The sequence below is a fragment of the Hippoglossus stenolepis genome, chromosome 8 (assembly GCF_022539355.2).
Source record: "Hippoglossus stenolepis isolate QCI-W04-F060 chromosome 8, HSTE1.2, whole genome shotgun sequence".
Classification (NCBI taxonomy): domain Eukaryota; kingdom Metazoa; phylum Chordata; class Actinopteri; order Pleuronectiformes; family Pleuronectidae; genus Hippoglossus; species Hippoglossus stenolepis.
Window position 1 is genome coordinate 12,447,531 of NC_061490.1, and position 13,374 is coordinate 12,460,904.

Consider the following 13,374-nt stretch of genomic DNA (forward strand, 5'->3'; position numbering starts at 1 on the left):
CAATCACTACAACTTATTTTTTTTAAATACGAAACTAACTTAATTCATCGTACATGTTAAAGAAACTACACGTGAGCTTCCTTCGCCTGAATTCACCGGCTTTTATTCTGAAGTTGTATTTACAGTTGCACCGGAAGTGAAGGGACAGGATGATAGGATGTGGGAACAAAGATCACAGCCGAGCGAAAAACAAAGCTCATTGAAGACGGGTTTCTCTCTATTAAGATAAACATTTACCCTCCACTTAAAATAACCAAACTAATGAAACTAGAATCTCGTTTGGTCGCTCGGTCCCTGCCTGTCGGACATGTTTGATGGAGAACATGACGGATCCTGCGGTGATCGCCTGGTAGCAGCCACAATGCTCCGGCCCGTCACAACCGGCTCTTCCACGGTCTGTTCGTCACATCAGTGACTATGGATGTCCGAGCAGTGCTGGAGTTCGCCACAGTCACCAGGGGCCTGTCGCTGGTTTTACAGGTAGGTTCAGGACACGCTAGTAGGCTAATTATGAAGCTCACGATGTGCTAATGTAGCTAACCTGCCTTTACCCCAGAACCTTAATTCCCCACTATTGTCTGAATCTTTGTAATTATGTATCTATGTGTGGCAGCTAATGCACAGCACCACGTGTGTGATGAGTAGACAAACAGACAAGGTGACGTCACACCTGCTACTCTGTGTTTATTACAGCAGGATTTATTTTAACCGTATAATATTGTTTTCCCCCAGGCGGTCTTGAACGCAGCCATCCCTGACCATGAAGCTGATGCGTTCAAGCCCCCGCGGACAGAGGAGCCTCTGTATCTGGACTCGACAGTGGACTGGTTACTGGGTGGCCTCTCCCACTGGGACGCCGAGCACTACCTCTTCATCGCCGAGAGAGGATACCTCTATGAGCACAACTTTGCTTTCTTCCCCCTCTTCCCCATCGTCCTCCGTGGCCTGGCAGAGACGCTGCTGTGGCCCCTGAGTGGCTGGCTGAGCGTGCGGGGCCGTCTGCTGGTGGCCGTGGCCCTGGGGAACAGTGCCCTCTTCCTGCTGAGCGTGGTCGCCCTGTACGCGCTCAGCAGGATCGTCCTGCAGGACAGACGCCTCGCCCTGCTCTCCAGCCTCCTCTACTGCATCACTCCTGCCAATGTGTTCATGACAGCTGGGTATGCAGAGAGCCTGTTTGCCGCCCTCACGTTCGGCGGCCTCTTCCTCCTGGAGAAAGGTTTCACCTTCAGAGCCTGCTTGGCCCTCAGTATAGCCACTGCAGCACGATCCAACGGACTTGTCAATATTGGTTTTCTACTGTATCTACCATCACTGCACGCCATCTCTCAGATTCGTTTATATCGTACTACGTTAAAAGGCCACCTTAAAGTCTTCCACTACATCTGGGTCATCATTCGTCTTCTGCTCACCTCCCTCTTGGGAACTGCGATTATTGTCCTTCCCTTCTGTGCGTTCCAGTACTATGGGTATAGGACGTTTTGCACACCCTCCAACTCCCTGGAGTGGATCCCTCCAGCTCTTCTCTCATTGGCTGAACGGAAGGGCTATCGGTTTCCAGATGTAAACCGTCCGCCGCCACTGTGGTGCATGAGACCCCTCCCATTACTCTACTCTCACATCCAGGACGTGTATTGGGACGTCGGCTTCCTCCGTTACTTTGAGCTGAAACAGATACCTAACTTTATTCTGGCTCTACCTATGGCTACCATCGGCATAATGGCAGCTTATGCATATTTTCTTGCTAATCCAGAACTGTGTCTGAGACTTGGACTTTGGGAGATGGGTGCAACTAAAGGGCTCGACAAACCCACACCGGGAATGTTCAACCCCAGAGTGTTTGTGTATATTGTGCATTCTACTGTACTCCTGGTGTTCGGAACCTTGTGCATGCACGTGCAGGTGAGTAAATCATATAATCACCTAATTGCGGAACATTTAAACTGTCCAGATGTGAGGAGCAGCCTGTTGATTTCCACTCATTCCCATTTTTACTTTCCATTTCTAGGTTCTGACCAGATTCATGGCCTCGTCGTCTCCCGTGCCGTTCTGGATAAGTGCTCATCTGCTTCTCCTCAATGAGCCACTTCTTCATCGAAGAATAACATCCAACCCCAATGTGCATCTACAGACACACTCCAGAAACGGATGCAAACATACACCTCAGAACCCCATCATTGCACTGCTGCCACATTTTAAATCCTGCTCTCCCACCACACAGAGCATCCTGGGATACTTCCTCTCTTACTGGGTGCTGGGGCTCGCACTGCATTGTAACTTCTTGCCATGGACTTGACTTTCCACATTACTCTGAGCTTTAAATGCAATATTTCTGTGTAGGACTGGGTTTTTTATTGTAAACACGTGTGTTTTTACAGTATACCATCGTCCATAGTCCTTTTTTGTGTCAGTAATTGTTCAATTGTTCTGTACCTTCTTGAATTATATGGACATTACCATTAAAATAAAAGAACACACAAGAGCAAGATTTAGTCAGTCATGTTTATTAAAAGAATAATACAATTACTGTAAGTAAATCCAAAGCAAAGAAAAGACCAAAACGCTTTTATGTTTGTGTTGCCCAGTCCTACATGTAATTGACACAATTCAATTTTTCATGCAGAAGTTTAAAAAAAAAAGATTTGCACATCTTGATCAAATGTGTCTGAAGTTGTTTGAGAACTTTTGGTCGTAAATCCTGGAAAGACTTTGGTTGTACTTAAAAAATTCTGATTTCTGCTTAAGCAGATTTTATTGACTCTGTTTAATATTGCACTGCATGTTTGGAAGAATTATTCCAAGTTATGGTTTGGGACTTTTGGATGTGAATGGGAAAAAAAATAAAAATTTTGTGGCTGTAGAATTTTCTGTAGTTTAGTTTTTTTTTTCATTTATGTGAAACTTCTATGTTGTGTTGTAAAGAACATTTGTTTGAAATTAAACTAAATGTGATAAATCTAAACCGAAATTTATTCAAATGTACATGTGGCATTTCCTAATTTTAAAACACTCTTCACCACACTGAGTAAACACTTTTCTTTGGTGGTTAACTTGCAAGTTAGATCCTTACTTCTCGGTAGCAGGCACTGACTTTTTCTCACGAGTTACCCTTCATGATGCTTGCAGGCATCTATTTGTACCTATTAGAGGTGGCTGTTTGTCATGAAAAACACTGGTGCCCCTAAAAGTGTTTCTGTGGTTTTGTGTGGCGAAACCGACAAAGATTGAATCATCGGTGTGAGACAAACAAAAACCCAGATTTCTTGGAGCCAATGAGGATAATTTGTTAATTGATAAAATTACATTGGCGTGTTGGAGCCCCTGAGTGTCTATAAAGTCTCAGCCTATACAATATCCCCCTGTGTATATTTCTGATTGCAGAATGGAAACTCGAGCATGTTGGGAAATCTCACGGAAATCACCGGAAATAGTGAAGACCTGAGATCAGTGTTACAGCAACTGAATAACAGCATTAACTTATTTGGCTTGTTTGCAACGAGTCGTGTTTATTTATATGGTCTGTCCTTGGATAATGTGGGAAAGTAATGTGCTGATCTACAAATCATCTCCGTTATAGCTACTGGGTTTGAGTCCTTTACAAATCAGCGGTGAGTCCTGCGCGTTGACGTCAGCGCGACGTAGGTTGGCTGACGTACAAGAGACAAAAAAGAAACGTGAACTGCCGCAAGAGGCTTAAAGTCGCTTCCCTGTCGAAAGCTCCAAACAAAGGCGAGTTCATTCACCTAATTGAGAATTCATTTTAATGACGGACTTACTTTCAACTACCAAACATGGTAGTTAACCCTGAGTCCACTCGGGATTTGATTCAGTTCGTCAAACTAATGCTGTTGCTGGTTTGCTAGCTAGCTTAGCCCGCGTTAGCTTCCAGGATGGACAGCTGAGCGCTAACCCGAGCAGGACCCGCTACAGATGTAGTGAACTGAGAGTCTCTGGAGAACGACAGAGGGAGCGTTTGGTGAGAGAGAGAGAGAGCGAGAGAGTGTGTGTGCGTGCGTGCGTGCGTGCGTGCCTTCAGCCACCTCCCAGCCGGGTGGACACTGTTTACCCCATGAAGAACTGCGAGTACCAGCAGATCGACCCGCGGGCGCTGGCGGTGTCGCCCTCGTCGGCGCAGAACCACACCGAGAAGAAGGCGCAGCGGCCGCGGAGGAAATGGGAAGCGTTCCCCGGGAAGAACCGGTTCTACTGCGACGGGCGGATCATCCTGGCCAGACAGAGCGGTGTCCTCCCTCTGACACTGGGCCTTATTGTCGTCACCTGTGGCCTTTTCTTCGCATTCGAGTGAGTAATGCCCTCGCTAACATGGACATGCCCCATGCATTAAGCTCCTATCAAGATCGTGACAGGAGTTAATCTCTTTTTCTTTTTTGCAGTTGCCCCTTCCTGGTGCAGCATCTGACCGTCTTCATACCTGTGATCGCTGCGGTGCTTTTTGTGTTTGTGGTCGTCTCCCTGCTGAGAACCAGCTTCATAGACCCCGGCATCCTGCCCAGGGCCACCCCGGATGAAGCTGCAGACATAGAGAAGCAGATAGGTAAAAAAGCTGCACCCAGGAATTGCATGCTAGCTGTGGGACAGATGGTGTAAAGGAGCTTTGCCATAAGGGGGATCTCTGAGGGTCGTGTTTGTCTTGAACTGCAGACCAACACCTAAGCAGCTTTACTCTAACTAGCATGGTTCCAATTGTTTTTGTTCATTTGCCCCTTATTCTAACATCTGATTGCTTTTTGTGTGAACTATTTGGATCAAACGTGTGAGTCTCTCTGCTTGTGCTTCTCTATTTTAAGACACTTCAGGATCCTCTACATATCGCCCCCCTCCACGAACCAAGGAGATCCTCATCAACCAGCAGGTGGTAAAGCTCAAATACTGCTTCACTTGTAAAATGTTCCGGCCTCCTCGAACCTCCCACTGCAGCCTGTGCGACAACTGTGTGGGTAAGGATGTGTTGTGAAGTTACCACTTATTCCAGCCGCTCTAATTAAACGTAACAACTTAATACTAAGCCAAGAGGAACATGCGATGCGTGATCAGCAGGAGGGTTTGTAATTCATTTTGCCTCATGCGGTCCACCCTCCTCTGTTGTTACTCTAATCTGAGTCCAGAATCTGACATGAAACAGAGAAACTACAAAACAAAGCTCTGACTGAGATCTCACATCAGTCGATTGAGGTCCGTCACCACTACTAAAATTACATTCACTGTGTATTTATAACTTGAGCACCTATTTTCAAAGTGGGCTCTGAAAAATCTTTCTTTTCTTGAAAGCCTTAGGTAATTTCTTGGCAAGGCAGAGCTGGCATTTTAGTTTATATTGTTGTAGTTTAAATTCTACAGTGGTCGTCATTATGATCCCAGTCTTACAGATTGTTTAAGAAAACCTCTGGTGTTTTTTCTCAGTTCCACTGATCTGAATAATTTAATATACAGCCCAGTGTGTTAGATACTTTGGCTTATTATTACTAATATACCTTTAGAAAATGCTGCCTCTAATCTTTTGTGTGTTCACGTTTTTCTACCCTCAGAGCGATTTGATCACCACTGCCCATGGGTTGGGAACTGTGTGGGCAAACGCAATTACCGCTTTTTCTACAGCTTCATTATTTCCCTGTCATTTCTGACATCGTTCATATTTGGCTGTGTCGTCACACACATCACTCTGCGTACGTATTCACACTCTGTAGAAAGACACATGTATCATTCAGTCGTCGTATGATGATCCTGTTATGTTATCAAGGACCATTTTATTCAAGTTTTTCATTTTTCTCTCCAGGTTCTCAAGCAGGGAAAAGCCTTGTTCAAGCCATTCAGGAGAGCCCTGGAAGATATCCTTTCTACCACATTTTCACTGAATTGTCCTGTTTATTAGATGGAGGACATCTTGTTGAATTTGTTTTCTGCCAAGATATAACACAAGTTAAAGTTGACAAGTAATTTTTCACTCCTCAGCCTAAGCCCAAGCTTAATAGGTTCAGAGAGTTAGGGTCCAGCAAAGCAGTGCTTTTTACCAGATGGCTCTCCAGTAGTAGGGTTGCTGCCTCACGGCCTTGTGAGATGATGTCAGTGGCGAGACAAATATAGACCCCATGACTACAGAGTGTTTGGATGTGTTATTCACAGAGAGGGTGTGGGATAATTTCCTCATCGCACACTGACAAGATGACAGAATGTCATGCTTATCATGAGTCTGTGTGCAGTTATCCCATAGAGCAGATGATTTGATTAGGTGTTTTTTTTTTTTTAGAAACATCAAATCGTGAGCATTCCTAAGCAAATCTAAATGGCATTTATTTAGATTTAGAATTTAGATGATATGCAACATGGTCACTGTGATGGATTTAATAAATCTCAAACACGCCTAAACAAATGTAAACCAGTGAGTTTTGAACTCGCATGTAGGAATGAAGGAAAAAAATTGTAACTTTGGGATGGTGTAGCAGCCCTTAAGTTTACAGAAATTCCATTGTATTTATATCCAATATTCTGAAATTAAAAATAGTATAATCGTTCAAGAAATTAATTCTATGCTTCTTCTGAATAAATGACCTTCTTTCATAAATATATTTCAGGAGGGCCTGACAGAGACATAAGATAGCTGGGTTACCTCCTATACTGAACAGAAAAAGGCCCATAATAGTAGTAAAGATGGTTATTTATCTTGGTCAAATTCAATTCTCTGTATAATCTTGAAAAATCTTGTCATAGATGTCAGTCATCTTAGTTTGATTGCCAATTGTCTATAATTATCAATGATAAGGATGATGTTATCTTGCCTTGACTCTTCCTTGTGTACTGTGGTGGAGTTGGTGATTTGTTTCTTCTCCATCTGGTCTATACTGGGCCTCTCAGGCTTCCATACATACTTAGTAGCCTCCAACCTCACGACAAACGAAGATGTAAGTATTCAACATAGTTTGGTTTATAGTTCTCAAACTAGACGTGATTCTCTAACTTACAGCAAACTGTCTTTATTCACCGCACAGATTAAGGGCTCCTGGTCAAGTAAAAGAGGTGCAGAGGATTCTGGGAACCCGTACAGTTACAACAGCATCATAACCAACTGCTGTGCGACGTTATGTGGCCCCATGCCCCCGAGGTGAGTAAAGGCGTCAAATCTTCCCCATCCTCACACACAATGGTTACACTCCAGGTACAGTCCATATTTTACTGCATAACATATTCTTCTGTTTTGTTTTCTAGTCTGATTGACAGACGAGGTTTCCTTCCTCCTGAGGAGGCGATCTCTGCTGCCTCTGCCTCTGAGATCGAGCTGCCACTCTTCACGGCCAAGAACGACGCGCACATGGTAGGATGAACCAGCTTGTGGTCTCTCCCAAGTCCTGTCAGTCCCATAGCTGCTGTGTAGTTGTTGTTAGCTTGGACCCCCTGTGTGCCTTCTCCACAGCTTGTGTTCCTTCTCCTTCGTTCTCCAGAATCAGCACGACATGCAATACTTTGAATCTGTGTTATGAAAGTTGCACATTTTGTATGTTTTGTGTATAAAAACAGAAACGAACGAGTGTCAATTTGTAAAAGTGAGTGGCTTTTTAAGTAGTCGTATGTTTGCATTTGAACAACATTACTTTGGCTCAGCTTATGATGGTTTGAAACGGACATAATGTTTGGTCAGATATTCACATTAGGATGTAGAATGGCAGACAGCAAAGCACCTACCACCGCCAAGCCCAACAGTCCCCTCAAATTCAACCCCAAATTTGTCACGATTGTTTGTTTTGACTTGTTTGAATTCCTCCTGAATGATCTCAGCTACAACATTTGTCATGGACACAGGTTTCAAGCCGGAGTTGTTACTGTGCAGCGACAGAAAAAAAATCATAGTCCCCTATGAAGCTACATTTATATCCACTACATCTGGATTTTTAATAGGACTGCACCCAATTGCACACATGTGGCTGATTTTTTTCTAAATATTACCGCAAAGGTTTTTCACTAAAATTATAAAAAAAACAACTCAATAGATTTCCACGAAACTTGGAAGATACCATTACATTTTGGCATGGATCAGGGGGCGGATCCAGGAATTCCCCCCCCCCTTTTTTTGGACATTTTCTTTTACGATTTGTCTGTTTTCCCAGAGAATAAATCATGGGTCTTGATGGAAAAATTTGGTGCAGCTTGATTTAATTTGATGGGACTGTTGGGCCTTGACAGGGTTAGGTGCTGTGCCCTACTTCCCTAATGAAAAATTTCAAAAAAGTCCCCTACTTTTGAATGTTGTCTGCATCTGTGTCAACATTTATTGGGTTCTTTGTTAGCCAATGTCTCATCCTTCCAGTTTTGTTGAAAACTGTTTGCGTAATTTTTTGCGTAACCCTGCTGACAAACTAACAAACAAACCGAGGAGGGTGAAAGCATAACCTCCTTGCTGGAGGTGATGATTGAAGTAGCTAATTCGAGGAATTAAAGCTGCTGAAGAGGTGATTCATCGCTATGCTGAAATAGTACTGCTGTGTTGTTTCTTTGAGCTTGAGAACAAAATGTCTTGGAAGTCACTGCTTGGCGTCACTGAGCAGTTAAAAAAAGAAAATGAGCAGAGTTTTTACACTGAACCATTAGTTAAGGTCCTTGTTGAGTTCATGAGTAACTCTCACACTCCTGCAGATACAGTATGTGATGGTTATTTTTTGCTTTGGGAGAGAAAACATTTGACTTATTGCACCTTCTTTCTTTTTTAAATGAACATTTTTGCTCATACTATTAGGAATTCAACACCTTGCTGTATCTACCTCCTTGTTCTTGTACTCTTGAGTTTTCTTGTACGTTGGGGTGAAGGTGTGTGCACTCAAAGGACTGAACTACTGCTTTTTATTTGGACATTCAGATGGTATCTGATCATATTATGTATTAGATTTATCAGCACTTTAATACAGATCACTTGTCACATGCCATGATTAGATTTGTCACAATATTGTCAACATATCAAATGTCTTCTTAGCTTTCTAAAATCTACTCTTATTTTTACAATTATATCTTTTATTTGCCTAAAGAGCAAAACAAGTGTTCTTTTTATTTGTTAAATAAACATTATTTTTGTATTTTGGGATTTTGGTCTCTGTTTTAAGTTTACTTTGCTTCTTCATTTGATTAATTCTCCATTTGTTGGATTCCTGAGATTATTCTTTGTTTCCTTTTTGGTATGAATTTATTTTCTTTCATGAACCTTTCATATGACTGTAACTGAAATGATTTGATGCTCAGTGTTGTGCTGTATTCGTTCCACTCTGGCAGGAGGAGAACTGTCAGGATTTTTCTTTGTCCTGCAAAGCCTGAAGGGCGGCGCTGCATGTAGACGGTCGATGGTAAGAGTAGGGTGGAATGTCAAAACCAATCACAACCTCGCTTCACCTGTCATTCACTGTGTCGTCCTTCATTCTGTTGTTTAGGTTTCAAGTTGCTTTCTCCTTAACAGTTGCATCTTTTCTACGGTATATTACTGTTAAAGCCAAACACAGTGGGTTAGACTTTGTGATTGGTTTGTAGTGATGATGTGGCTGGGTGCACTATGTTTACCTAAATGAGCATGCTTCACTCATTCATCGTCTCATTAACATCTGCTCACTCACTCAGTGCTGGATGGAGCTGAACCTTCTTCTCTCTGTCTCTAGTTAGACGATGTGTTTTTCTAATTTTTCTGGGGCTTTACTGTGTTTGCGTCACCGCACATGCACAAGTCTGCATAAATCGTTCCTCCACTTTCACTCTGATCGAAGCCAGAAGAAACACAGGAAGACGCAGCGTCTCCTCACTCCTATAAATTTGTCTGTACCCTTGTTCAATATGGTCTTCTAATTGTATTGTCTACATCTAAATCCCTTCCTCAATTCGTCTTCATTTGAGTCTTTGCTTTCATTGTGTTTGATGATCCAAACTAATGCTTTTTATCACACTGCAGAATTTCCATTGCAGCTTTGCTTTTCATAACATTAACTCTGATTTGGACCATTTTCCCCAGTTTTCTTGACTTCTCTATTTTCCCCTCTGCACACAGTGCACTCAGAGCACAAAGGACATGCTGGACAGGATGGTCCATTCCTCCGACTTCCACGGCCTGTGCCCCCCCGGCACCCCAAAGACCACCCCTCTCAGCCTCGAGGTTTCCAGCACGCAGGCACCTTCCGCAGAGCCTTCACCGTCTGTCGGCTGCTTGCAGCAAAGCGCTCGACAGTCGGTGGCCACTCCTTGCCCCCCGTTCAGCAGGAGCAGCAAGAGGGACTCGCTGCACTCCATAAATCCAGCGTTTCGCCTGGCTTCTCCTTCGCCGTCGCTGAGCCGCACCAGCTTGATTCTGGGTGATGCACCCGACAATGGCTTTATCCCAATACCCTGAGTGAGCACCTAGTAAACACCGGTGAAACGACAGAGTCCTGGTGGAATTATTCAAGGCAATGATTGTGGCTACAAAGAGACGTCACAGTGGTGGTCATGATGTGTGTTGCCTTCGGTTTCTCAAGATGTCATTCTGATGAGTTGATCAAGCATTACCTGGAGATTTTTCTAGTTCCGTGAGTTGTATCAACAATGTGTGTCTTTCAGGATGGTGGTAAATCTTAGTAACATTCGTAAGCACAATATAGAGATATTTTTTTATACACCTTTTAATTGAGACGCCTGTGACATGTCTTCGCACCTTCCAAAGAACCTCAAGCCATCAGCCGCAGTGTTTTAAGTTCCTGTTATCTTGTGCAAACAGGTCTTTAAATCTGGCAATACAGTTGGACTGTGGATGCAAGAAGTGTAGAAACAAAAGATTTACTGAGCTGGCACAGAGAGCCACCTCAGGATTATACATTCAAGAGTTAGCCTTAGGTCGTCCAATCATTTCCCCTCATCTTCATCTGCTCAGTGTCAGTGGGTGGATCCACTTTGGCTGTTTTTAGATAAGATGAGGGCTAGTTATTTATTTTTCATATTATGCATATCAATTGTTTATTTTGCATGTCTTGTACATCAAATGCTCTTATGCAGGAGATAGTAACTGAGAGGTGACACTTCAGATTCTTTCATATATGTCTGAAATGACATTAATACCATATACTGTAATGTCCACTTTGCTGCTTTATTTAATGTGTTGTTAAAGTCGAGCATTAAATCAAATTCACTGCTGCGTATAAGAGCTCCGAGTATTCGTTGCTAAAACACTGCTTTCCTATTTATCTAATCTACTGGGACACAGTGTGAGTGAGCATCTGCTTTTTCTTTGCCTCAGGGCCCATCCTCAGTAAGTTACCAGTGCATCGCTGTCGAATGGACTGCTTGGAGCAGGGTAATGTTTTCAGGAAAGTTCATGAGGCCTCTTATGTATGGTAAGTCATTTATTTCATGGCTGTGACCTTTTACTGCTCTTGCAGCATGAAACCTAACCCCCTGTCTGTCATGGTGGAGCACAGTTTCTTGTTCGGTGTTAATTTGTGCCACTAGGGGGCAGAATGTGAATAAGGATTGCAGCCTTACTAGAGGACAATTTAGTGACTTGAGAAGTGTTAGCAGAAAGGCCTTTTGATGTTTTGATTTATGTGTTTTGTTTTTTTTGTAACGTTGACGCTGTACATAGGTTGTGATTTTGTGAAGAACCACGTTGCCATAGTGAGTGGGTCATACATTTATCAGTCTTCATCAAGACCCTATAGTTTGTATAGACACTTATACAAGCAGTGCTTGTATGAACAAACTTGTTTGCTTTTTGTAGGATGTAACAGTGGAACTGTAACATTGGATCAATAAAAATGATCAGTTTTGTTGACTTGTGTCTTTCTTGGCTCTTATTTCCCTCAATAATTAATTTTGTGAAAAGGTCTTACCAGGTTTCTTAATGCCAAGCATTTGGGGGTTTATTCCATTTCTAGCAAAACCCAGAGTTCCATTTATAGAAACTATTGTGTTAACCAGGTCCATGTAAAATTAGACTGGCATTCAGTAGAGCACATGCATTTGCCAAGGCCCAACAGTCCCCATGATGAAACCATATTAAATTCACTTGAGCTGGATTTGCATTTAAACTAAACAAACGTAAATATCAGTCCTCCTAACATCCCAGATTTTTTTTCCATCAAGAGCCATAAATTATTCTCTGAGAAATGAAGGGTCAGTGTGACGGTGGACAACAGCTGAAGAAGCAGTACAGAAAGACAGAGTTGAGAAATCTCTGTTGATTTTCCAATGAAACAGAATTAATTTATTCAACTTATTTTTGTACTTCAAAATCCGTTTGCTTTTTTACATTATAAAATAATTTAACTGCAGCAGGAAAAAAAGGCGAAAGAGACGAAGATATAACCTTGAGCTAAAGCTCTGCCTGGAATCAGATCAAAGATGTCTCTACACAACAGAACAATGTATTGTTGTAGAATATGAGGACCTTGGTGTGTTTCTTAATTCCTTTTTATAACTCTTATCTCATCTGACTTTTGAAAGCCTCCCTGCTCAGGCAAGTGATTACTGTATATCTTCAGCTAACATGAAACAGATGGTCAGACCTTTGGCTCAGTGTCTCACAAAAGGGAAAAACAGAACTCCATCGCCTGGACGACTACAACCTGTTTGCAGTAGAGGAGAATAGAACTCTGAAGATTGGTTTAATTTAACACCAGTCAAATGTACCAGGTTGTCAGAGTGGAGTGGGTTTATTTGTCAGCAGCGTTGAGGAAGTGGATTATCCGAGTCCCTCCTGCTCCAGGTGAGTTCTCGGTTGCTGGACTGTATCGTGCTCTTTAACCCCAGCTGCTGTGGCACGGAGACAGAGGAGGCCACCCAGTCAGTGGAGGACCAGTGGCTTTCAAAATAAGAGGATGTATTTCAGTGAAACCAAGGTGATGTTTTATTTATAGGGTTAGATCAGACCAAGGAGGATGGATGAGGCCTGAACTTCGCTTCTCACTCTTTTCTTTTAAGATACAGTACATATGGTATTTTTTTAAACTTCATTGTCTGATGGGATTCTTTCCCTTGTTTAATTCATTTTGTTTTTCTGAGCAACATGCAGTAACTGAACGTGACAGGAAGCCACTTTTTCACTTAAAACAAATAAGTTCCAGCTCTTGGAAGAAAACCCCCCTCCATCGCTGTCATTCACATCCACTGTGAGTCATCATGCTCCTTCCTCTTCAACGAGCCCCTTTAGGCCCTGCTGTCATGTGTGCGGCCTCGTGTCATGCTCTCACAAGTCTTTTTCTCATCGCTCGCTGGTCTGAGCAGAGCAGAAGTGAAGTGTACCTCTGCAAAACAGAGCAGGTGACTCATGGTCAAGGGGGCGCCTCCACCATCGCTGTTGCGTTGATGTGCAGAGCTAAGAGTGTTTGCTCTATGTGCTGTCTGGTCGAACTGGATATAATTAACCCT

The 13,374-nt window shown here is 42.9% G+C and overlaps 2 protein-coding genes across 3 annotated transcripts; both read left to right on the forward strand.

Moving 5' to 3' along the window:
• Positions 1 to 85: 85 nt before the first annotated feature.
• On the forward strand, positions 86 to 2,969 carry pigv (phosphatidylinositol glycan anchor biosynthesis, class V). Its single transcript, XM_035163362.2, has 3 exons — positions 86 to 480; positions 733 to 1,899; positions 2,006 to 2,969. Exons 1-3 carry the CDS (start codon positions 418 to 420, stop codon positions 2,291 to 2,293), a joined length of 1,518 nt encoding a protein of 505 aa, XP_035019253.1. The 5' UTR covers positions 86 to 417; the 3' UTR covers positions 2,294 to 2,969.
• Positions 2,970 to 3,635: 666 nt separating this feature from the next.
• zdhhc18a (zinc finger DHHC-type palmitoyltransferase 18a) lies at positions 3,636 to 11,779 on the forward strand. Of its 2 annotated transcripts, XM_035163694.2 has the most exons (10): positions 3,637 to 4,299; positions 4,392 to 4,552; positions 4,806 to 4,955; positions 5,544 to 5,681; positions 5,792 to 5,843; positions 6,812 to 6,914; positions 7,002 to 7,114; positions 7,219 to 7,324; positions 9,268 to 9,338; positions 10,028 to 10,166. In XM_035163694.2, the coding sequence occupies exons 1-9, from the start codon at positions 4,067 to 4,069 to the stop codon at positions 9,307 to 9,309; spliced, it is 1,098 nt and encodes a 365-aa protein (XP_035019585.1). In that variant the 5' UTR covers positions 3,637 to 4,066; the 3' UTR covers positions 9,310 to 9,338; positions 10,028 to 10,166. The 2 variants fall into 2 exon arrangements, with proteins under 2 accessions (XP_035019584.1, XP_035019585.1); XM_035163693.2 differs by lacking the exon at positions 9,268 to 9,338 and having other exon boundaries at positions 3,636 to 4,299; positions 10,028 to 11,779.
• The last annotated feature ends 1,595 nt before the right edge of the window (positions 11,780 to 13,374 follow it).